At 53.0% G+C, this 23,601-nt stretch overlaps 1 protein-coding gene across 2 annotated transcripts; it reads left to right on the top strand.

Annotated features, from left to right (window-relative positions):
- The first annotated feature begins 1,897 nt into the window (after positions 1-1,897).
- Positions 1,898-22,967, top strand: WNT2B (Wnt family member 2B). Of its 2 annotated transcripts, none has more exons than XM_055312169.1 (5): positions 1,898-1,964; positions 13,294-13,514; positions 14,535-14,812; positions 15,725-15,989; positions 18,935-22,967. In XM_055312169.1, exons 2-5 carry the CDS (start codon positions 13,388-13,390, stop codon positions 19,162-19,164), a joined length of 900 nt encoding a protein of 299 aa, XP_055168144.1. In that variant the 5' UTR covers positions 1,898-1,964; positions 13,294-13,387; the 3' UTR covers positions 19,165-22,967. The 2 variants fall into 2 exon arrangements, with proteins under 2 accessions (XP_055168144.1, XP_055168143.1); XM_055312168.1 differs by lacking the exon at positions 1,898-1,964 and adding an exon at positions 7,350-7,606.
- Positions 22,968-23,601: the final 634 nt, after the last annotated feature.

The following is a 23,601-nucleotide window of genomic DNA, read 5'->3' as shown; positions in this document are numbered from 1 at the left end:
CTGCAGACCGGGTAGGAGCAGAGGAAGCCGCACGCTGCCCCCCGGGGACACCCACTTCTCCGTGCCACGCACTCTCGGTCCTCGGGCTCTGTCCCGGCCTGCGAACCACGCGCCCCGCGCAGACCAAGCTCACGCTGCCGCGCCTTTTCGGGAGAGGCCACTGCGGGGCGCGCGGCCCACGGTCACCCAGCCGCCAGCGGTGGGGGGGGGCGGGGGGCGGCCGCATCCGGGCGCCCCGGCACTTGCCTCCGCGGGCCAGGCCGGCCTCACTGTCCCTCAGGCTCAGCCGGCTCGCCCCCCCCCCCGCGCGTGGGGACGGGGGTGCCCCCGAGGCCGCCGGGCTCTGCGGTCGTCGGAGGGGCGGGCCTCCACCTGCAGCGTCTGCCGACTGCGGCGGGACAGCTCCCGTGCCCGCCTCGCTCCTCCCGCCACCCCCGCTCCTCCCGCACCCCCCTCCCCGCCTCCCCCACGCTCCTCCCGCACCCCCCTCCCCGCCTCCCCCCCCCGCTCCTCCCGCACCCCCCTCCCCCTGCCCCCGCTCCTCCCGCACCCCCCCCCCTGCCCCCCGCTCCTCCGCACCCCTCCCCCCCCGCCTGCCCCCGCTCCTCCCGCACCCCCTCCCCGCCTCCCCCCTCCTCCCGCTCCTCCCGCACCCCCTCCCCGCCTCCCCCCCTCCTCCCGCTCCTCCCGCACCCCCTCCCTCCCCGCCTGCCCCCCGCTCCTCCCGCACCCCCTCCCCGCCTCCCCCCTCCTCCCGCTCCTCCCGCACCCCCTCCCCGCCTCCCCCCGCTCCTCCCGCTCCTCCCGCACCCCCTCCCCGCCTCCCCCCCCCTCCTCCCGCTCCTCCCGCACCCCTCCCCGCCTCCCCCCCCCACCCCCCGCTCCTCCCGCACCCCCTCCCCGCTCCGCCCCGCAGGCGGGCAGGCCCGGCCGGATCCTTCCTCTACGAGAGCCTCCCGGCCCGCAGCGATAACCGGCTGCAGCTGGAGACCCGCCCGGCTCATTGATACAAAAAGGTCTGTAATTGCCTCAAAAATAAGGTAATGATTTGGCGGAGGGAATGCTTTGATCTCGTCAGCCAAGACCTCCCCAAATGAAACTTCAGAGGGGCTGAAGGCCTCCAATTCGGAGTGTGAAGCCGGGGGACAGCCTACGCCCCCACTGCGTCCCTGCCCCCTGTCCCCTGCACCCCGCCTCACGCTCCAGGCTTTCCAGGCTTTCCAAGGAGGGACGGAAGCACCTTTTTCCTAGACTACAGAATAATATTCGCATGTGTGCCATTGGTTATGCAGAGGGAAGGGGTGGGTTCTGGGAATGATTCCTCCAGCCCTGCGGACGCCGTAGAAACGGAGACGCAGGCGCTGGGTGGGGCAGGCCGGGATTCTGAGAACCCTGATTTGGCTCAAGCCTGATGAGGTTTCTGGTAGAGTGAGGGCTGCTGATTTGGGCTCTTCAGGCAGGAAGGGGTACAGGAGGGAGGAGAACCTTGGTCTTGCCTTCTCTGACAAGGCGCGCGCGCGCGCGCGCACACACACACACACACACACACACACACACACACACACCCTCTGCGCTGTGGGTGTCCCTGCCTGGCAGAGGCCCCAACACAAAGAGGATTAGAGAGATGAGCTAATCTGGTTTGTATGCCAGACATGGCCCCAGAAAGGGATCTTGTCTACCCTGATGTTTAAGGAGGTGAAGGAGTGAAGAGTCTTCCTTGGGGGGCCTGCTGACTGGCAGTATCAAAGACTCCTTCCCACTGGAGTCCAAAGGATGCTGCTGTCCTGACTCCAGGGGGACATCTTCGGGAGCAGAGAAGCAGATGCCTTGGAGAATTAAATGGGTTGTGCTGTGAGAAACAAGAGAGAGATAAAGCCAGAAAGGGGAACTAGATATCCATCCTTGTTTCGCCAGTGAGGAAACTGAGGCCACGAGTGCAGAAGTGATCTTCAGAGCCACGGAAGGTTTGCATGGCTGAGGGGAGGGGGAGCTCTGGTTTTCTGATTTCTTCAGTCCAGTACACTCACTCTATACTGTGTCACAGGGCCAGCCAAGGCAAGTGTGGGATGTATGGGACAGAGAGCAGGAGAAAGAGAGGAACAGAGACAAACATAAACAAAGAGACACTGAGGGGGAGAGATGTGTGTGTGGGGGGACACAGACGTGTACCCAGAGAGAGTCAGAAAAGACATGGAGAGTGAAAGAAAGATGAGAGAGAAAGTCATATAGATTCATGGAGAGAGGAAAAGATGAAGAAAGGTTCAGACAGAGGATAAAAGGTCAGGCAGACATAGACACAGAGACAAATGAAGACAGAGATGAACATAGAAAGACAGGAATGGACACAGCATGACAGAAATACAGGCCAGAGGCAGGCCTAGAGAGACACACAGAGGACAGGGAAGCCCAAGATGCGGAATGGACTGAGGGACACAGAGTGGGAGAGATGCAGATAGGATGGGCTTGGCAGTTTTGTGTCCACTGAAAGCAAATCTCACTTCCAGAACATTCTAGGACCCAGGACAGGTGGCATGGAGAAGGAGAGTTCAATGTTTAGACTATTTGATACAGGCTGATTGGGAAAGGGTGACTGGGGGCAAAGTGGGAACCTCTCTCCTTCGGGGTTAGGCTGGTCAGTGACCACCCAGAATCCCAGCAGCACACCCACTGGCCTCACACAGAACCTGGGCCACCCGCCCAGGATGGCTGTGAGCCCGCCTACCGCCTGGCTCCAGTCTGATTACAGCCAAAGAGCTAAAAGGCTCCAGACCCCCTTGCTCCGCCCCCATGGTTCAGCCTCCCCAAGCCTCCCCAAGCCTCCCCTCTTGGTTCCCGTTCTCTCTTAGGGCCCTGTTTTCCTTTCTCCCAGTCCCCGTGGGGGAAGAATCTACTCTCATATTTGGCCACTAGCTGGGAGGAAGAGGGTCCCTGTCTTGGCTCTGCCCCATCAAGCCCCCTTCCCTGGTTTGGGCAGGATCCTCCTTCCCTCCAAAGCCCTCTTGGCCTGGCCTCTTTGACACACGTTCCATGCCTCGCCTGGGAGCTCATAAATACCAAGGAGAGGCCAGTCAGGCTGTGTACATAGATTCCCTGCTCCACCCCCCTTAAAAGCCCCTGGGTTCTTCCCAAGCTCTCTCGTCTTCCCTAGACACCTGCATGGGGTGGCTGGGGAGGGAGGGAAGGGGTGGGGGCATGAGGGGCCTGTGTGAACCTGGCCCCATTTCAAATAAGACTTGCCTCGGTCTGCAAAGAAACCTCAGGAAAGGCGTCTCAGGGCCCCTTGTGCAAGCAGCAGGCTCAGGAATTCCTTGACTCCCATCCAAACCTCCCCCCAGCCCCTTCTCGGCCTTTCTCTCTGCTTATTACCATCCACACCACCTCCCACCCACCAGGAAAGAGAGAAGGTCATCACCAAAGGGGCCCGGGGAAGGGGAGCCTCCTGAGGGGGGTGTCAACCTGGGTAGAGTAAGAGCTGTTTACCCACACCACCCCAGCTCCCCTTAGCTCATCTCCACTCCCATCCAAGGGCCAGTAAAAACTCCAGATCATTCAGCCCCACAGAGCTGAGAGTGAAAGTAGTCCCCATGGGGAAGCAGAGTATGAGGTTAGACATCAAGGGTGAGGGGGGGACCCCTCTTTGTGCAGTCCCATTTGCATAGGCAGGAGGCTATGGTGCCACCTTGAGGGAGAAGGGAGACTTGGCTCTGCTGGCTGGGTGGATGGTGTCCTTCGGACGGCCCCAGGGACTCTAGAGGTCTCGAGGGGGAGGGGGTCTGGAATTCATCCTCAGCTCTCCCCTGACGCTGCCTGCTAAATCTGCAGAACAGTACGCAGCCCTGAAGAGCAGAGTCTAGTGTGCCACCCCTCAGGTGGCTTTATTGTGTTTGCCTGAAAACACCGGGGAGTAAGACCCTTTCTTTCCTTCTGAGTCATTTAGGATTCTCTGGCCAGTGCTGGGCATACAGCAGGTGCTCAATAAGTGCCAACCTGACTCCATGCAGCTCCCTCCAGACCAGTACTTGACTTCCCAGTCAGTAACTCCTCCCCTCGCGTGAGGAGCTGAGCTCTCCAGTAGCGTCTAGGACCTTGAGACTGGAAGTTTATTTTGAGATCTGAAGTCCAAAGTGGCAGATCCCAGAAAACCTCTTCTCTGGTTCTGTATTTGTTCTCTTGTTAAGTGGTTGAGTGGAGTTCTTGCAGTCAGCTGGCTTCTGCAGCCTGGGGTTCCTCCTGGGGAACTGGGGGCTCAGAGGGGAAGGGGTAGGGAGGGGAAGAGGAAGGAGCAGAGCCCCATCTTGGGTTGTCCACTCTAGAGCAGAGGTAGCCTGTAAGCACTGGGGAGAAGTCTTGTCCCCTCACCCACTTCCCTTGCTCTTGGAGCTGCTGATGTTTCTGGGGGCCCCCTTAGCTCAGCAACATGCTTTAGTAGTTGAGCATCTATGTTGTGCCAAGACACGGTCCCACTTGACTGTGAAGACAGCTGAAGCCAAAGAAGGGGCCTCAGAAGTGAGTCTGGGGCCCATGTGGGTGAGTCCACCCACAGTTAGGGCTGATGTGATCATCTCCAGCCCACCCCACAACCTTGGGCCCATATGTAGAAATAAACACAGGGCCAGAGTCACACCCAGGCCTAAGCACACAGGGGAGTCTGGGAGAGGCTGCCAGAGCTTGCAGACCTTGTAGACTGCTGCTCAGCATCAGGGTGGGGCTGAGTTGGGAGGAGGTGAGAGTGGCTCAAGGAGAGGTTCCGGGCCAGGAAAGAGCCTGGGCCCACTCCTCCCTCACCTGCCCCTCTCAGGGACACTCAGCAGAGTCTGCTTCTTTTTGAGGAAATACAAGTGCAAGGGCCAGCTGGAGCCTCCCAGACTGAGTTGAAAGGAGAGAAGGGGAGAGAAGGGTCAGCAGGTTGGCAGGTAGGGATGTGGTTGCATGCTGGCCTTGCTTGGTCTTTGAACTCAATCCTCTCCGACTCCTATGCAACTCCAGGCCAGCCCGGACGCTCCATGCCTGTCCCCTACCCCGTAGGACAGTGGATCACCATGGCACCTAGCTGAACTCCTCTCCTCCTCCCCAGCTCCTGGGCTCCATCTGGCTGGCCCCTGGGCTAGTTTTTTGCACACCAGCCCACACCCACCACAGGGTCTCTGTGTTAGCTATTCCCTCTGCTGGGGATGCTCTTCACTAAGAATCCACCTGGCTTGTTCCCTGGCCAACTCAAGTTTCTTGCCTGAACGTGGCCTTAATGAGCCTACCTTGATCATCCTAGTTACAACCAATGCTTTTTCCCACTGTACTTACCCTTTCTAACGCAGTGTATGTTCTACTTAAGATGTTTACCATGTATTGTCCATCTTCCCTCAAGAGAAGGTAAACTCCATGAGGGCAGATATTGTTTTGCTTGTTCGCTGATGTATCCGTTGTGCTCAGCACAGTCAGGAACGTGGTAGAGAGTAAATAAATATTTGTTTCATTAATGAATACACTCAGTCCCCTGCCACAGAAAGTGAGGTAAAGGAGGGGGCCCCTGGGTGGCTCAGTGGCTGAGAGTCTGCCTTCAGCTCAGGTCGTGATCCTGGGGTCCTGGGATCAAGTCCTGCACCCGGCTCCCCACAGGGTGCCTGCTTCTCCCTCTGCCGAGGTCTCTGTGTATGAGACATAGGCACACAGAATGAATAAATAAATGAATTTATTCATGAATAAATAAATAAAAATCTTAAAAAAAAGTGAGGTAAAGGAATGAAAGGTGGGAGAGGAGATAAAGGTCCTATGGAGCCCCCCCTCCCCCCATCTGCCTCTGGATGTCTGCGGCATCTCTGAAGCCAGCTGCGCCCTGTCCACTCACACTCTGGCGTCTCTAACACCCCTCCTGCCCCCAAGCAAGATAGTGATTTTGGTGTTGAGGAGGGTGGGCAGTTTCCAGCGCATTGTTTACACCAAGGCTTTATAGTTTAGATAAATCAGGGGGAGAGGCACAAAAGACACCTGGGAATGAGGGGCTGGACAGGAGAAACTGAGGCTGAGAAGAGGTCAGGGCCATTTCCCAGGCAAATTCTCCAAGTTGTAAGGCCAGGGTTTAAAAACAATTTTTTTTCTTTTGTACATCTCAGCGAGGGCCACTCTGACCCCAAACGTTCTGCCTGACCCCAGGCGGCTGCCTGGTGGGTGCGGGCAGAGGAGTGTCACTAGCAGCAGCCAGCACCTCCCCCCCCCCCCCCCCGATTTACGTCGCCCCGAGGCGGTGTGCAGGGGGTGGGTGGCGGAGGGGGCGCTGGAGCCGTGGGGAGGAGGAAGGGTGAAAAGGCGCAGGGGAGAAACGGCTCCAGGGCTCCCACTCTCGCAGCAGGACCCCCACCCTGGCCTCCGGTTCGGGAAAGCCGCCCAGCTGTTTCTGATTCTTCCGCGCTCCTGGCCCCGCCGCGGGGTGAGGGACCGAGGCACCGGGGGAGCCGGGAAGAGGCCGAGATCCGCTCGGGACGGGCCGTCAGGGCGGGGAGGCCCGGTCCGCCCCGCCAGCGCGCGCCCTCTGCTCTCGCCTCCCAGTCTCGGTGCACGGGCCCGCGTGTGAATCCTGCGGCGGCTGCCGTGGCGGGGGTCGGCGGACCCGGCCGCAGCCAGCCCCAGCGGGGAGAGGCCTCCCGCTGAAGCCGGCCGCCCAGGCGACCCCGCTGGCAGTGCGCAAAGGGAGTTGAGATGCTCCCGCCGCTCCCCGAGGCAGAGGTTCGACCCATTTCACGGAAGCGCAAGAAACGAGAGGGGACAGAGAAAATGGGTGCATCCTCCGCGGCTCAGCCGCGTCACTGGGGGCTGGAGGGCCGGGGCCGTGTCTGCAGCCCCCTCGGGGCTCCCGGCCAGCACCCACGGTGGTTGCGTTGTGAGTGCGGGCGCTAGGACCCGGTGGAGCGGCGTCGGCCGGGACTGGGCGCTGCGGGCTCCCAGGGGCGCCCCCGCGCCCCGAGTCACCCCGCGGGAGCAGGTGGGGGCGCGGCGCGGGGCAGCGGGCGCGCGGGGGGTGCCGCGGAGCGCCCGGGAGCGGCGCGGGCGGAGCCGCCCACAGGGCCCGCGTGTCCCCGGCTTCGGCCCCGCCCCGCGCCGTCCAATGAGAGCCCGCGGCCGAGGGGCTGTCCGCACACTCTGCCCGCAGCCCGCGCCGCGCCGCCGACCCCCGACACCGCGCCCCACGCCGGGCAGCGCGTCCCAGACCCCGAGCTTGGCGCGTCCCGTGAGCTCGCGGGCCCCGTGCCTCGCGCCGCCCTCCGGGACCCTGCGCCCCGGCTTCTGGACTCCAGGTGCTCGGGGCCCCCGGCCCGCGGCGAGGCCGATGGCCCCCCAGGGGGCTGAGGAAGGCGCAGCCTGAGTACCCCGAGCCGGTGCCCCGTCCACGCCCCTCCGGGCCGCGCGGCGGGCGTCCTCGGGGAGCTATGCTGAAGCCGGGCGGTGCGGAGGACGCCGCGCAGCTGCCCCCCCGGCGCGCCCGCGCCCCTGTGCCCACGCTCGCGCCAGGCCCCGTGGCCCCCGACGGCGCCCGGGCTTCTTCCCGCCTCGGCCTTGCCTGCCTGCTGCTGCTGCTGCTGCTGACGCTGCCGGCCCGTGTAGACACGTCCTGGTGGTGAGCGTGGCTGTGGGGTGGGGAGGGCGAGGCGCTGGGTCAGAGGCCGGGGGCACCGGTGGCTCCGGAGACCAGGCTTTGGCTTCGACGGAGCCGGAGGCGATCCCAGCAGGACTGTCACCTAAGTTGCGGAGTGTGGGGGGGGGGGGTGGAGAGGTGTGCCGCTGGGCCGGGGAGGAGGGCCCTGGGCACTTGGGGCGAGGACGCCCGGTGGTCCAGGCGTCCCGGACTCCCCTGGGCTGTGCCCCCTCCGAGTCAGCTCAGGCCTCTCAGGGGAAAGGCTATCTTCCAAGTTTCTCTCTGGGTGGACCCCAGGAACTAATCGCCCAACTGGGGCCTTGGGTGGCGGTCCAGAGGACCCGGTGAACGCGAAGGTCGCCCCCGGGGGGGGGGGCGGGGGAGAAAAGGGCAGCTGGCCAGAGCGAGGAGCCTCTCGTTAGGATACTCCACCCCGGACTGCAGTTCAGCTTGGTGAGGCTGCAGCACCCAGTACAAGGTTTATCAGTGGAATCAAGGCACAAATACTCCATTAATTCCCACAATTAAAACAAACAAAACACTTGGGTTTCCATAATTTAGGCGTTTGTCTTCAGCCTCAACCCGGAGGATGTTATTTCGAACCCTGATATCCTTCTCTTCTTCCTTTTTCTTCCCCAGATGACCACCCTATCTCTTCCAGCTCTCTCCCTCCAAGAACCAGAGGCTTCTGAAGTCCCACAGTATTGAGACCCTCCCCTCAGATTTCTTGCAGGCCTTAGACTCCAGACACTGCACAAGAGGGCCGATGAGGCAAAAGGCATTAAAAACCCACTGGATGTCTGGTCTTTCCCCAATCCTCCTGCCCCCCCCCCCGCCACCCCCCACCCCCCCCCCCCCCCCCGACCTGGATGGCATTCATCTTTTTCTCTCAGGAGAAAGAGCCGCTCTCCCTCCTCCCCCACCTTCTGTTGATGGGGGCGAAGGGGGAGGTGGACAGAGAAAGGCAGTCTTCTCATCTTTTTCTCTTCATGGACCCCCCCTCCCAATCAAACTGGCCTGACTGGGCTCTTGCCCCTCCCTACCCAGCAGTGCCCCTTCCTTTCCTGACTCTGCCCCTCCCCCCCACCCTCCCCACCACAAAGAGTGGTCTCTCCTCCCCTTGCACCCTGTGGCTTTTCTCCTCTAGACTTGGAATCTGGGCTAGAAGGGTTGAGGGGTGGCTGGCTGAGGGGGTAAGCGAGCTAGGGCTGCAGATTCCTATCATTTCAAGATGCGTTGCTCTCCATCTACAACACCCACCCCCCAGCCCCCATTTTCCTGTTTCAGAAAAATCTCTCTTTTGGATCTTTTTAATCTCTGCAGTGTTGGGGAAGGCAAGGGAGGGGGTTCTGGATGGGGGAGAAGGGAGGCTTGTATCTTACATCTGGCTTGAAACATTCTTCCTAAGGGAAAGAGAAGAGGGGATGAGGAGAAAAGCCTTTCAAAGTTCAGAGTGAGATCAAAGCCACCCTAAACTGTCAGGGGCTCATTTTGGCTGGGGATTTGTGTGTTCAGTGGCCTGATGGAGAGAGGATGAAGTGACCACTGTGCATCTTTATCCATCCCAGATGGCAGTTTGCTCTTGGGGACTCTTATTGCTTCTTACCAGTTTGGGAACCACTTGGTGTTTAGGTGAGCAAGTGTCACTCTGCTGATTTCAGCATCTTGGTAGTGCTTGTTGAAGACCCAACTAGGGTGCCTCCTGGCCCCCATTTTGCCCCCTTGGCTACTCCCACTCCTTTCCTTTCTCCCTTCTACTACTCTCACCCCACATGGTTCATATTAAATATCTTGGAAAAGCTCTGGGTAGAAGAGCTAGAGACGGGGCAAGCCACTGATACTCAGGGAGTCAGCAGTCCCTGTGAGAGGGAGGAAAGCAGCAATGGAGCCAGGATGGGGAATGAGTGCAGAGATCATTTCAGTATCCTTGCATCACACCTGTCACAGCTGTAGGCTCCAGGTGCCTGCCTCAGTGGTCATCACTTCTGAGATAAAAGTGGAAAGCTGCTTTCTAAAGGCAGGTCACACGGGTCAGGTGATTATCTCTCTTTCCTTTAGGAAAAAACAAAACAAAAAACCAGCAAGATTGATACCCTGTCCAAACCCTGGAAGAGATGCCTGCTGACTGTGTGTCCATGTTCCACTCTAGAGCAGAAGGTCACCACTATCGCCAGCTCACAGTCTGATCTTCCTCACAGCCCTTCCCTTACTCTCTGGTCACTCTTTCCCTCTTCCCACCTCTCACTGGAGGAGGAAACAGATGGTCTCTTCTTATTCTGTGAAAAACAGAACAAGAAATAGGGGGCTCCTCGCATGGGCTGCCCTGTTTCATTTTGCATTCTGCAGGGAGCTGGATGTAGGGAATCCCAAGAGCAAGACAATGTCTGCAGATTCATGAAGGGAGAGGAGCAGAGCAGTATTATTAAATTAGCATTACTGTTACTGACAACGATTGCCATTTAATGAGCCTTTACTAAGCTCTGGACCCTACAGCTAAATACCTTAGGAGCATCATCTTCTTCCATCCCCAGAGTAATGCAATGAGGTAGATACTATCATTATCCCCATTTCACGCATAAAGACAATGGGGGCTAGGAGGGGAGTGGTAAGGAACTTGCCCAGGTGCACACCAGTTTTGGAGCTAGGTTGCCTCCATTCCTGGTTAAGCACTGTATGCTCTCTTGCTTGTGGGATGAACACAAGCTTGGGCTCTGGAGTCAGATGTCCTTGGTTCTCTGACTAGCCCTGATGGACAGATCTGGGTGTGAACCTCAGTTTCTTCTGAAAAATGGAGATCTCTGTCTCATAGGATTTTTGTTAAGGAAAACGTTTCAAGAACTGTAAAGTACCATATAAATGTTGTGGTGTAGAGAAATTTAGGGAGGGTAATAGTTATATCCCTGCATTCAAAGCCCTGTGTGGGCTGGGCTGAATTTGTACACCAGGGGACTGTAAGAGGGGAAATGAAAAGAGGATCCCTGGCCTCATTAAAAAGACACAAATATAAAACATCTGCAAATAGGCTGGCAAATCAACAGGAGTAAAGCTGTAATTGAAATGAAGTTTATGGCGGGCTAGGGGGAAAAGAGAGTTGGCAGTAAATCAGAGTGGTTAGGTGTTTATTTAACAAAGTTACTAAGTATCTGCCATGTGCCAGACACTGTTCTAGGTTCTGGGGATACCAAAGTAAGCAGAACAGACAAAAATCCCTGCCTTCATGGATTAGGGTGTCTGAATCACCTGGGGTTGTTGGTAAAAATGCAGATTCTGATTCCATAGCCCTGGAGTGGGGCCCAAGATCCCCAGATGATGCTGACACTGCTGTTCTAGGGACCACACTTTGAGAAGCAAGGGGCTAGAGTAGGGTATGAGTCACTCTGTCAAAGGAAGGCATGTGAATTGGTCAGAAGCAGGTGAAGAGAGCATTGTGGGGCAGGAAGCTGGGAAGGCAGTGAAAACAGAGCTGGAGTCAAGGGCATCTTGCCTCTTCCCAGTCAATGAGCTGGGGGTGCCTTAAACATCTTTGTGCCCTAACAGCTGAGCTCAGTGCTTGGAACATGGTAGGCATTTTGCAGGCATGTGTTGAATTGAGAGGGGCCTCAGGCTCAGTTTTATTGGAGGCCCTCACACCAACGGCAAGGGGCTGACCACTGGCCAGTAAGCAAGCGCTCTGCTCTGCAGAATCTTAGTGGGGCACTTAATGCAGCTACTTAGTGGGGTATGGGTGGTAGTAGAGAAACCATTATTCTCCTGTCTTAGACACTGAACAGATGTTCCCACGCTCAGTGAGGATGTAACAAGAAGGACCAATGTGGGCTGCAGCAGAATGGATTTAAGTCAGACCACAGGAAGGACTTTTTGCCAGATTTTGGCCTGCCCCACTCCAGACTGTCTCATGAGGGCTGGATTACTGGTCTCCCATTCCCATCCAACCCCCCTTTTTCCAAGCCCCAGTAAAAAAAACAAACACCCATTGCTTAGACCAGTACTTGGGCTGAACTAGGGAAGCAGAACGGTGGTGAGACAGGGACCAGCTCCAATTCCAACTGTCTTGATTCTCCAAACAAAGCACCGCGGCAGTGGGTGTAACTCAGGCTGTGCGTCAGGCGGCCTTTTCCGGCCTGGCCCAGCCTGGGGTGTTTATTTTGTTTGTTCCTGGAAGCTATTGCCCTGATGGACAGTACTGCTGGGGACACTGATTCCATGGGATTTGTCAGTGGTGGGCCAGCCCTTTCCCCCTCCCCTGGGACAGATGGGCCCCATCAGCCATGAGCTCCAGAAGAGGCAAGCATCAGCCTTCTAGTGTTTGTTTGAGTTGGTGTCACCAGCGATGACCTAGTTTGTGGGTGAGGGCCGGGTGCGCAAATGTGGGCGGGGGCAGTGGGGACATGGAGCCCAGGGCAGTGCAGCTTTTTCCCTCTCCCCACTGGCTGCCTTCTGTTCTCCTCATCCACTTCTAGGCCCATTTTTGGAATTTTTCCCAAACCACAGGCTCATTCACAGCCCAAACCAAAATCTTTTCAGCCTTTAGCAGCAACTGTCTTCCTTGACCCCCACCTGTTTAGCAAAGGGGAGAGAGGTATCCCTTTGATGTGCTAGGAGAGGAGAACAGAGGATCCCCAGCAAGCCAAGGAAGGCACTAGGTGTTGGGAGAGACAGCAAGGGAGTGAGAAGTAGATGAATGGGTCAGATCTCACTTGGTGGCCTTGTGGGGGAGAAAAGGTGATGATGATACAGTCCTATCTTCTCTGAAATGTTCTTCTTGAGGCTTATGGTAGAGTCCAGGGCTAAGAGCATTTGAGTGAGGAGAAAATATTGCCTTGAGAAATTTGAGATGATTCTAGCAATCCACCTAATTTTTAGTAACCCACCCCAATTAACCATTTTACAGTTGCTTGAATCAGGCAGACTAGGGATTGGAATATGTTGCTTTGGCTTCCCACAGCCAATAGCCCTCTGCCCATGCAGGTTTATCCAGGACATCAGGCCTTCTAAGTTGGGGAGGATGACTGTAAAAAAACATTCATTAATTAAGAAGGGCCCTGGGACCTGGAAATAAAGGGTATATGGAGGAGATCTGGGGGTAGGGTCTTTCTTCCCAGACCTCAGGACTGGGGGGGTGATGATTTTTTGCTACATGGGTCTGACTCGAGCTGTAAACATTCTCATAATTGCCCAGTATGTCTCTTTCCACTGGCCCCTCCTTGTCTCCATCCTCCTTTCCCCAAACCACGTCTTCATGATCAGCCCTGCAGGACGTGCCTCTTACATGTGGGTGTAAGAGTGTTGTCTCAGACTCTTGTTTTGTTAGTTTATTTTTCTCTGAGGCTCTTAATGTTTATTAAATAAACAAGCAATGGGTTTGTGTGACATGCCCATGGCTTCTATGTATGTGACACATGCCTGGCCCGTGTTCTGAGAGTGTGTGTCACTCTGGTCTTTGGCTGGGGAGCGGGTGATGGTGAGAGACCGCTCTGCAGCTGCGTAACCATTTCTCCAGAGCTTGTGGGGAAAGCTGTACCCATTGGCCTTGGGGAATGTGGGTTGGAGGAGGGGAAGGAACCTCTCTGAGTTCTGAATGCCAAACCTTTCCCCTCCTTATCCCCTTCCTGAGGCAGGAAAAGGACCAGAACACTGGGCCATTTGACAGGGCCTTCTCTACCTTGCAGGTACATCGGGGCACTGGGGGCCCGAGTGATCTGTGACAACATCCCTGGTCTGGTGAGTCGGCAGCGGCAGCTGTGCCAGCGTTACCCAGATATCATGCGCTCAGTGGGCGAGGGTGCCCGAGAATGGATCCGAGAGTGTCAGCACCAGTTCCGCCACCACCGCTGGAACTGCACCACGCTGGACCGGGACCACACTGTCTTTGGCCGAGTCATGCTCAGAAGTAGGAGCCTCTTCCACCCTGCCCCAACTGCTTCTCTTTCTGTGCCTGGGGTGGTGAGTTAGTAGGGTAGGCATGATCCTCCTCCCCTTTCCTACACATTGCCTCATAATCAGACGGTTGAGGGCAGAGCCCAGGATACAGTTGGGAACAGACTCTCAGTACCTGAGAGATGTAGGCAGGGGCCCCTCTAAACTCCAGTATTCTAGGACAGCACAAAGGTACAGGGTTTCCTAGCACTTCCATCTTTCTTCTTCCTTCTCCCTTCCCTCCCCAAGCCCAGCCTGGGTGTTTCCATCCAGTGTAAGGCTGAGGACTAGGAATGGCTGCTCTCTTCTTACTGCCACCATCACTACCCTCATCCCAACACTCCAGTAATGGCAGCAAGGGATAAACAGAAAGGTGATATGTAAATATTTGGAGAGTTGGTGGCTTGGCAAAAACGCTAAGGGGAGCCAGACAATAAACTAGGAGAAAGGGAATAAGATGGGAATCTGGCAGTGTCTGGGGGCCAGGGGTGATGAGTCATCAATCCCCAAGAGCAGGATGGGAAGGAAGTAGGCTGGGGGAAGTAGCAGGTCTCCCCAAACAGGCTGACCCCTGGGCTGGGGTCTCCATTGTAGGGGAACTGTCCAGCAGAGCAGGCCTGAAAAGGCCTGGAATGTGGACTGAGGCAGGCTTAGCTGAGCCTGGATTGGCACTCAGTGGGAGGGGATGACTCACTGTCAAGCTTTTCAATGGATGGACCCAGAGAGTTTGGAAGAAAGCAAGAGTACAGGTCAGCCCAAGAGAGGTCAGATGTACAAAGAAGTGGACAGAGAGTAGTGAGGGTTGAGGGAGAGAGGTCAGATACTCTGGGGAATGCTCTTGAAAAGGAAGGGTGCCTTGAATAAAGGGGGTGCAGAAGTTGCTCTGTGAAAGACATGAAGAGAGGAGGCTGCAGAGCCGGGAGTTGTGTGGGCTGAAGAAGGTGACAGACATGGGCCTCCCTTCTGAAACCTACTTCTACTTTTCTCTCTGCAGGTAGCCGGGAAGCAGCATTTGTATATGCCATCTCATCAGCGGGGGTGGTCCATGCTATCACCCGTGCCTGTAGCCAGGGTGAACTGAGTGTGTGCAGCTGTGACCCCTACACCCGTGGCCGACACCATGACCAACGTGGGGATTTTGACTGGGGTGGCTGCAGTGACAACATCCACTATGGTGTTCGCTTTGCCAAGGCCTTTGTGGACGCCAAGGAAAAGAGGCTTAAGGATGCCCGGGCCCTCATGAACTTACATAACAACCGCTGTGGTCGCACGGTCAGTACTTATGTCTATGCATGTACATTCATGTCTGCTGGGGGTGACCAGTATGTGTGATCGTGGACTGAATGGGAAGGTGGAAGCACTAATGGCTTCTTCACTCCAAAGGTCCCAGCCCCTATGGGATAGGAACAGTACATACAAGGGAGCTTGGGAATGTCTAGATTCAACCAGGTGCATAATGTGTCTTCACAGAGGTGGAAAGAAGGAAAAGGTAGAGAAAAGAGGGGAAATAACTGTTTTTTTTTTTTAAGGTTTTATTATTTTATTTATTCATGAGAGACCTAGAAAGACAGGCAGAGACACAGGCAGAGGGAGAAGCAGCCTCCCTTCTGGAGCCAGATGCAGGACTCGATCCTGGGAATCCGGGGTTACGACCTAAGCTGAAGGCAGACGCTCAACCGCTGAGCCACCCAGGTATCCCAAGGGGAAATAACTTTTTAAGAAGGAAAAGAACCACCTCCATAAAGACTGAGGAGGATGAGATCTTGTTCTAGTCAGTTCACTGATTTCTGAGCACCCCCGATGTGCCTAGTATGTACTGTGCTGGATAATGGCATGCCAGAGGTAGAAGGCATGGCACCTTGAACCCTAAAAACATGTGATAACTGGAAGATGTGATAGCATGCTGTAATTATGAACATAATCCTGTGGCTCTGAAGTTCAAACAGGCTACCATGGAAAGGAAAGCACTGTTGGTCCAGGAAGGATCCCTGAAGAAGAGGTTCTTGAATTTGATCAGGAAGAAAGGGTGGGATCTGACAGGGGGAGAGGAAACAACCGATGGCCCCCCTGTCCAGCCTAGGCCAGGTCCGGCAGACGTCAGAGCGCTCATGGTTTCAGCCCTGGGGAGGACTGAAAAGTGCCCTGACTGGCTGCCTCTCCCTTACCTGCTTCCCCACCACCCAGGCTGTGCGGCGGTTTCTGAAGCTCGAGTGTAAGTGCCATGGCGTAAGTGGCTCCTGTACTCTACGCACCTGCTGGCGTGCGCTCTCAGACTTCCGCCGCACAGGTGACTACCTGCGGCGGCGCTATGATGGTGCTGTGCAGGTGACGGCAACCCAGGATGGTGCCAACTTCACAGCAGCCCGCCAAGGCTACCGCCGTGCCACCCGGACTGACCTTGTCTACTTTGACAACTCCCCAGATTACTGTGTCTTGGACAAGGCTGCAGGTGAGTAAGGAAAGGGACATGCATACAAGAGCCCTGCTCTTGGTGCAGGCACCCCTGGTTAATCATGATGTTAGGGGAGCAGTATTGTGGGAGGAGTCAGTCTCCTCCCTACATGAACACCTTTTAATGAGATTGATGATGAATGCCTCAGGCCTCCGGTCCCAGGGCTGCCCATGCTGGGGAGAAGTCATCTGTCACTCCTTTAAATCCCCAGCATCTGAGGGTATAGTAGGTGCTATTCAGGGAATGTTTAAACGAGTCACCCATTTTCCACAGCCAACAATGAGTGGACTGAACAGAAAAAGCATGTGATGGAGCTCTAAGTCTCTGGCTCTTTATGATCTAGCTAAAAAATGAGATGCAACAGGGAGACAAAGGCAACTGCAAAAGACAGATGACTTGAGAAATCAAGAAAAGCTTATTTGAAAATGTGGAATTGAAGCTCTTTCTTGAAGTGTAGGGATGACCTGGACAGCCTACAGAGACCAGGCAGATAAGCAGAGTGGCAGGTGGGAAAGTACACCACTGTTCTGGGAACTGAGGACTCAGATTAATCTGAATGATGGTTTGGGATAGGGGAGACTGGAGATAAGATGGGCTCCGGATCAGACCATTAGTGGCCTTAACAGGCTCTATCCAGTGTGCTGCCATTGAAGATTCAAAAATGGAGTTGGGGGAACACGGATAGAGGAGATCCCAGGAGGGCTAATCACTAGCAGCAACCTGTTTTTTATTATGTTCCAGGTATTTGTGGTGGAATTCTTGGGCATGCTGGCAGTTGATATGCTATCACCCCCAAAGAGGAGAAGTTACCATCTTGGCTCTTATTTTAGTTCAGGCAGGTTAGACTAGGAACAACCTGCAGCACAAAAGAACTGCTCTTCCCCTGTTACTGTCACAGGCTCTCAGGCTCTTCTCTGTAGACTTGGCATTCAGGCCTTGGGTGAGAGAGAGCCAGAGACCTCAGTTGTCTTCAGGTCTGTTTGTTTTCACCCATCACTGTTCTTCCTGAGAGTCAAGTGGCTCAGAGCAAAACTGGGCACAGAAACAGGGTGGGCTCCACCCAAGTAACACAGAAAGTAGTTTGTGTCCTTTGGATGGTGCTAGGAGAAGGGTTAAAAGAGCCCTTCCAATTCTCCCAGTGACTTCCCGCCACAAGGTATGTTTTCTCCCCAAGTGACAGGATTCAGAGGACCAGTCTCTGAATGCCTTGAAATAATTCCATAACATCCGAGGTGTAAGCCTATGCTGCCATCCTTAAAATGCACCTTTGGGAAGGATCTTTGGAGTTACAAGGGAGGATGGGGTCATATGTGTGTTAGTTTTTCTTAGAGACATAAAATTAAGTCTCATAAAACCCAAAGTGGAGCCTGGAATTCAAAGGGTGTAAGTCATCCCAAAAGGGAGTAGGGGGCCAGAAATTCCCTCCAAAGCAGTCCTATCCAATTGAACTTTCTGTGATGACAGAAATGTTCTATGTCTGTGCTTTCCAATACGGTAGCCACTTACTTACCCACATGGTATTATTGAGTATTTGAAATATAGCTAGTGTGACTGAGAAACTAAGTTTTAAATTGTATTTAATTTTAGTTAATTTAAATCTGGATGACCACATGTGGTCAGTGGCTATTACACTGGACACCTCAGCTCCAGAAAGTAGAAGAGCTTTGGCTACACAAGAGAAGGACTTAAGCCCAGTCCTTGGAGTTAGAAGACTAACAGAAAGAGTACAACTAGTTAGCCTACACACCAGAGAAGTGGCTTCCTAACATTTTGGATTTAAACTCCTATCGTTAAAAAATTCTTGGAGCGTGTACCTCCAAAATGTGGATATTTACTTACAACAGATAGATACTAATATGTACATTACAAAACATACAAAGTAGAGATTTTAAGTTTATGAGATAAAAAACAAATATAGAAGTTCTAAGTTCTAGCATTTTTCTTTGCATATCGCAGTAGAATGCACAGCCTACTGTGAGAAAATCAGTCATTCTGTTCCCCTTTCTCAATCCCCAGGTCAGTCCCTGACCCATCTCTGCGGACGGGTTAGAGTAGGTACTTTCTAGGGTCTACCCCTTCCAAATTTCTATGATTTTATGATCTGTTCGCAGGATCTCTTTTGCTAAAATCAGTCAGAATGAAGTCCTGAGCATTCTCTGTGCAGGGAGCGAACATCATCCTTTCCCTTCAAGGCTTCCTAACTGTAAGGGGCAAGGCAAGGGATATTCTGTAGGAATCCCATAGGGATATGCTTCTGGGCAATAAAGCTAATCAGTTCACCTCCCTCAGTTGAACAGAGATTATAGTCATGGTATAACAATCCACTGAGTCAGATGCTACTATTATGCCTATTTTCATAGGAGAAGACTAAAGTCCAGAGAGATGAACTACCTTGGGAAATCACACAGCTAGGATGTGGCAGAGCTGGAATTTAAACTTGGACAATCTGACAATAAGGCCTATGCTTTTAATGGCCATACTGTACTACTTCCCTGAATAGTACAACTTAATAAAAGATCAACTACTGACCGAAATACTAACAAATGGTAGCTGGATCAGAGTTGTGGCAAGACTTCTTGGAAAATATAAATTATAGGCTAAGTTGTTTTTTTTTTTTTTTTTTAACTTTTTAGTGTGGACAACTTCAAACAAAGCCCTTAGCCAGCTTTAACAGGAACATTTTAAGGCCAGGTCTTGAAAGAGATATGGAGCCGTGTATTGGCAGGGGGGCTGTTGCAGGTGAACTCAATGGTCTTTGGGGAGCCTTAATGGTGGGAAGAAGCCAGGCTGGTGCAGAAGGAAGTAAGAAGATGGTTATTTTGACTAGTTGGGCATATTTTCAGGAAAAGAGATTCTTTATGGCTTCCTCATGAGGATGTGGGTAAGGGAACCCAGAGCATAAGAGGTAACTTGGTTCTCACTCTCTCTTTTCTCCAACCCAGGTTCCCTAGGCACTGCGGGCCGAGTCTGCAGCAAGACATCTAAAGGGACAGATGGTTGTGAAATCATGTGCTGTGGCCGAGGATATGACACAACTCGAGTCACCCGTGTCACCCAGTGTGAATGCAAATTCCACTGGTGCTGTGCAGTGCGGTGCAAGGAGTGCAGAAACACTGTGGACGTCCATACTTGCAAGGCCCCCAAGAAGGCAGAGTGGCTGGACCAGACCTGAACATATTAATACCTCACTCATCCCTCTACTTCAAACCTCCTGACTCAAAAGCACAAGATCTTTGCATGCACACCTTCCTCTACCCTCAACTCTGGGCTGCTACAGTTTCTATTTAAGGACTTGGAGAATAATCCAGAAGGACTCTAGTGTCCTGACTGGTTCCTTAGCCCTAGGAAGGAGTTGACAGGGGATGTAAGAAATTGAATGGCTCCCTGACTGCCCCCTCCAGAGGTTAGAAGGGACAGTGGAAGAGGTAGGGGTCTTCGGAGTTATATAAGTTGCACTAAAGCACATGGTCAAGGCTCATTTTTCCTTTCTTTTGTACCGGCTTCCTGACACTTCTTATGTGTGCAAGAGGAAGGGTACCTGGAGAGAGCTTCTTTGTGTTCCTACCTGACTGAGAGTAGACGGGACAGAGATGCAACCACATCTCTTCCCTGGGTCAATTTGAGCAGACTGCCTGGTACCCCAAAAGAAACTCTTAGGCTACGACCTTCCTCCATTATCAAGAACCTGGGATTGCTAGATAAGAGTTAGCCATAGTGTACAAGGTTCCATTCACATCCTCATAGGTTTTATAAACTGCTGTATTTTGTAGGGGAAAAAGTTATATAACTATACACACATACATTTCTCTTCCAATCTCCCTCCTCTTTTCAACCTATATCAGACAGCACATTGCTCACTCCCCTTTTGCTCACTTGCTGCCTGTTCAAACCCAGGGGCATGGAGTGGTTCTTAGCCTAACATATCATTAGAATACCCTAGAACACTCCTGAGAAAGAATAATTTAGCAAACTTGCCTAGGCCTTGGGATTTATTACTTTTTAAGTTTCCATGCATTATTCTGGAGGTCAGCCAGGTTTGGGAAACCCTCAGTAAAAAGGTATGGGATTCATGGGGGGTGGGAGAGGGTAACCGGCCTAATCTCAAGGGCCCCACATGAGTCATCCGTGTATACTAAGCAGGTTGGGAACTCTGGCTCGGCCAGTTTTTAGGAGAGGATCCTGGTCTTTGAAGCTAGGAATGGAAGCCAGTGGCTACAGAGGAAAGAATTGCTGGGGCTTGGGGCCAAAGTGGTAAACAGCTTTAAAAGCAGCCTTTCCCCATTTATTCAACAAATTTTTATTTACTGACTCTCCAAGTCCTGGTGATTATTATTGTTCACTCCATCTTTGGCTTAATAGGGGAATTCCTTCTATGCTACTACCCACTGCCTAATTAAGCTTGCAGTAGTGGAGTCTCCAGAGATGGTAGGCGTAGTTAGTAAGCTAGAGGAGAGGATACAGAGTCCCAAAAACTATGATGTCCTATCTTTCTGTGACTTGGACAATGGCTGTCTCTGCCTGGTGATATTTTAAAAGACCAGAGTAGCATAGAAATTTGCAGTTATGACAGACTTGGATTGAAATCACAGATGTGAGATTTACTGTTTTTGATATTTTGAGCAAAATACCCAAATTCTCTGAGCCTTTATCGTCTCATCTGTAAAACGAGGTTATAAACTTATTCCACATATTCAGTTTTAATTATGAACCCAATTCCAGCCAACAGATGCTCTTACCAAAGTCCCTAACTGGTCTAGCCCATCATGACATCTCTTGGAACCTTCCATTGAGAACCGTAAAATATTGACAGCAGGCTGCAGATTAAGGGGCCCACACACGGAATTCTGAATATAGGGGCACTCCTCCTTTCCAAGTTCCTCTCCAACATCCCTTGGGGTCCTCACGTGTTTGTGGAGCAGCTTCACTCTGCACAGGCAGCAGAAGGATGGGGGAGTCAAGCTCTGGGCCATGGGGGCAGATTTATTTGGATGATAGGACTAATATTTGTGTAACCTGCTGAGACCTGTGTGGGAGAGTTTAGGGTGGTTTTTCTTTTGGTGAGGGGTTTGCTCCGGTTTCACATCTATTAACACAAAACATGAGCTAGTCAGGGCCCTTGTGGTCTGCGGTGAGGGGATTCCTGTGGAGAAATGGGACTGAGTGAGTCAGGCCAGGGGAATGTCTTCCTTGCAGAGTAGAGTCAACTGGATAACTGATGAGCCAATGGTGGGATTAGGGAGGGGGAAACAGGAGGGGAAGAGAAGAGCTTCTGACATCTTGAGCTGGGATGAGGAGGAAGAAAGCCTTGGGGTAGTGGGAAGGTGAGAGGGTCATAGTCAGTCTGAATCAAGAATAGAGCTGATGGAATCTTGGTCTTGGTCAGCCCCTGCTCTCACAAGAATGCTCGGCTTACCACATCATTGAGAGGGAGGCATTTCTGGGACTTCAACCCAGGTTCAATCTGCCTGTGTTCTGTCACCTATTCCTTTTCAGTTCCTTCCCTGTGGAAGGAGCTGGCATCTCATTATTGCTCTGTGCTTCTCCTAGCCTCCAATTCTAGTTTGTAGAGGTCCAAGTTTTACAATTTCCTATAAACGATTAAGAGAAGAACAAGCTGTCCAGAGAGTAAGATATTTGAACAGAGGAGTGGACAGTGAGAGAAAAGAGGTCCATGTGAGTCCCACTACAGAGGCTATGTGGTCCCAAGAAGGAATGATGGCCAAACAAGTAATTTTTCCTCTTATTTCTTAGCTTGCCTCTGCATTCTGATTGGCTTTAGACAACTGGCATCCATTCTGCAATAAACTAATTTATTTGAAACAAGCAGCAAAAGGAGAGCTGCATTTGGTGCAATCAGGGCTCCATTTGGTTCTGCTGTCACCCACTCATTGCCTCTAACCCCCTCTCCTACCCCTTCTCTGGTCAATAGAGGTCTGTCCCTCTTGCAGCTGTCCCCTAGCCCCTCTCCTCTCGGACACTCCTTCATGTCAGTCCTCATTTCTTCACACTTTTAATATTTAGTAGAATGCATTGCAGAAAGTGCTATTTGGATACAAAGTTAACTTCAAAGACATCATCTCCATCCTTTAAAAGTCTTAGCCTCTTTTAGAGAAGGCACATGGCTGAAGTACCTCGGCTGCACAGCCTGTGGCCAGTTTCCATCACGTACAAGTAAGAAAGCCAGCCTTAACCTAGTCGTGCAGATAAGAGCCAATGTCTGTTATTGCTAGCCTTGAATAATAGCACAAACCTATATGCTTTCTTAGAACGATGCTGGAAAAATGAAATCAGGGACTTGGGATTATTTTTTAAAAATTAAACACTGCCTGGCCCTGAACGTCTGTTTGTAGAAAATCTTATAGGTCTGACTCATGACGACTCATGGCCTCATTTCTCTTCCTCCCTACTGCAGAGAGTAATTTCTTCTCCTTTTTCTTACCTCCTGTAGTAAGAACACCAACCCCTAAGTCTTTTGCCAAATTCTCAGATCCACTCAGGACATTGGTTTCTACATGGCTTAACAGAAGAGAGATAATCAGGATTTTTTCCCTCTCAGTCTTTTCTGAGGTTTTTAAACACTCTCAGTGGTCATAGGGCAGAAGCCCAAGGGAGGACACCAGGGAGAGTATGTTTCTCATCCCTGGGAGGCCGTCAGCCTTGCTCCTGCAGCCAAATTACAGCACCAGAGAATAATGTGATGCATTCCTGGGCAGGTCCGTGGGACCCTGGGCTCCTGGGCCTTGTGGAGAGAGGTGCCAGACACAGAGCTCTCCGTAAGCAATCCTGCAGAGCCGCCCCCTGGGTGCAGAAATGAAATACGGGAAAGCTTCACATTACACGGAGACCTGTAGCTCACACCTGGTTATTGATGGCCTTGGCAGAGGCCTCTGCCCCCACTTTCCACTTAGGAAATGCTTGCTACTATGGGAGTTGGGCACCTTTGAAGCAATGTTGGAAAACAAGAAAGATGCTTCCTTTCCACTCTTTGCTCCTTCTGTGAGCCTGCACACAACGCTGAGGATATGCACACACACGAGGTGCGCTTCTGTGGACATACACTATCTTCTCCCAGGCCACAGCAGAGTTCTAGTCCTCCTCCCTCTCCCCAACAATAAAATGAGCAACTGGATTTCGGTCAAATTCTTCAAAAATCATACCAACATCAGAGATTCAGCCATCACAAAGGAATATTAAGAAGGTCCATTATTAATACACAAGCAGCTCTGTGGTTTGGGGACGGGTATTCCCCTGGGAGGTGGCAGGAAAAGGATGCAGAAAGGGCATAGAGAGGAGAAATCAACAGGAGACAATTGCCACCCAAGCAGAATGGCTAAAACCGTGGGACTTCTCATGGCTGGTTCATGCTGGAGGTGGTGCAATTCCTGCCCTGTGTGCTAAGACTGATGGGGCAGCCTCCTAGGACTACACGAGGTAGGATTACCAAGCCTGCTGACCACGACCTGTTATTTTTAACAAGGATAGCTTTGGGTACCCGAGATAATCTCCTCCGGAGAGAGGTACTGGAGAGGAGCAAGCATGGCTTTACTAAGGTAAATATGTCACAGTTGCTGCACTGAATGGAACTTTCCTAGAAGCTGTTATTACCTTT

This window comes from Nyctereutes procyonoides, unplaced genomic scaffold, assembly GCF_905146905.1.
Source record: "Nyctereutes procyonoides isolate TBG_1078 unplaced genomic scaffold, NYPRO_anot_genome, whole genome shotgun sequence".
Taxonomy (NCBI): domain Eukaryota; kingdom Metazoa; phylum Chordata; class Mammalia; order Carnivora; family Canidae; genus Nyctereutes; species Nyctereutes procyonoides.
The sequence above is the reverse complement of the archived record's forward strand: the minus strand, read 5'-3'. Positions and strand labels throughout refer to the sequence as shown.

Coding starts and splice junctions, on each gene's coding strand:
- WNT2B (XM_055312168.1), top strand. CDS start 7,419: ATGCTGAAGCCGGGCGGTGCGGAGGACGCCGCGCAGCTGCCCCCCCGG. Junction 7,607..13,293: donor CGTGTAGACACGTCCTGGTG/GTGAGCGTGGCT, acceptor TCTACCTTGCAG/GTACATCGGGGCACTGGGGG. Junction 15,990..18,934: donor TGTCTTGGACAAGGCTGCAG/GTGAGTAAGGAA, acceptor TCTCCAACCCAG/GTTCCCTAGGCACTGCGGGC.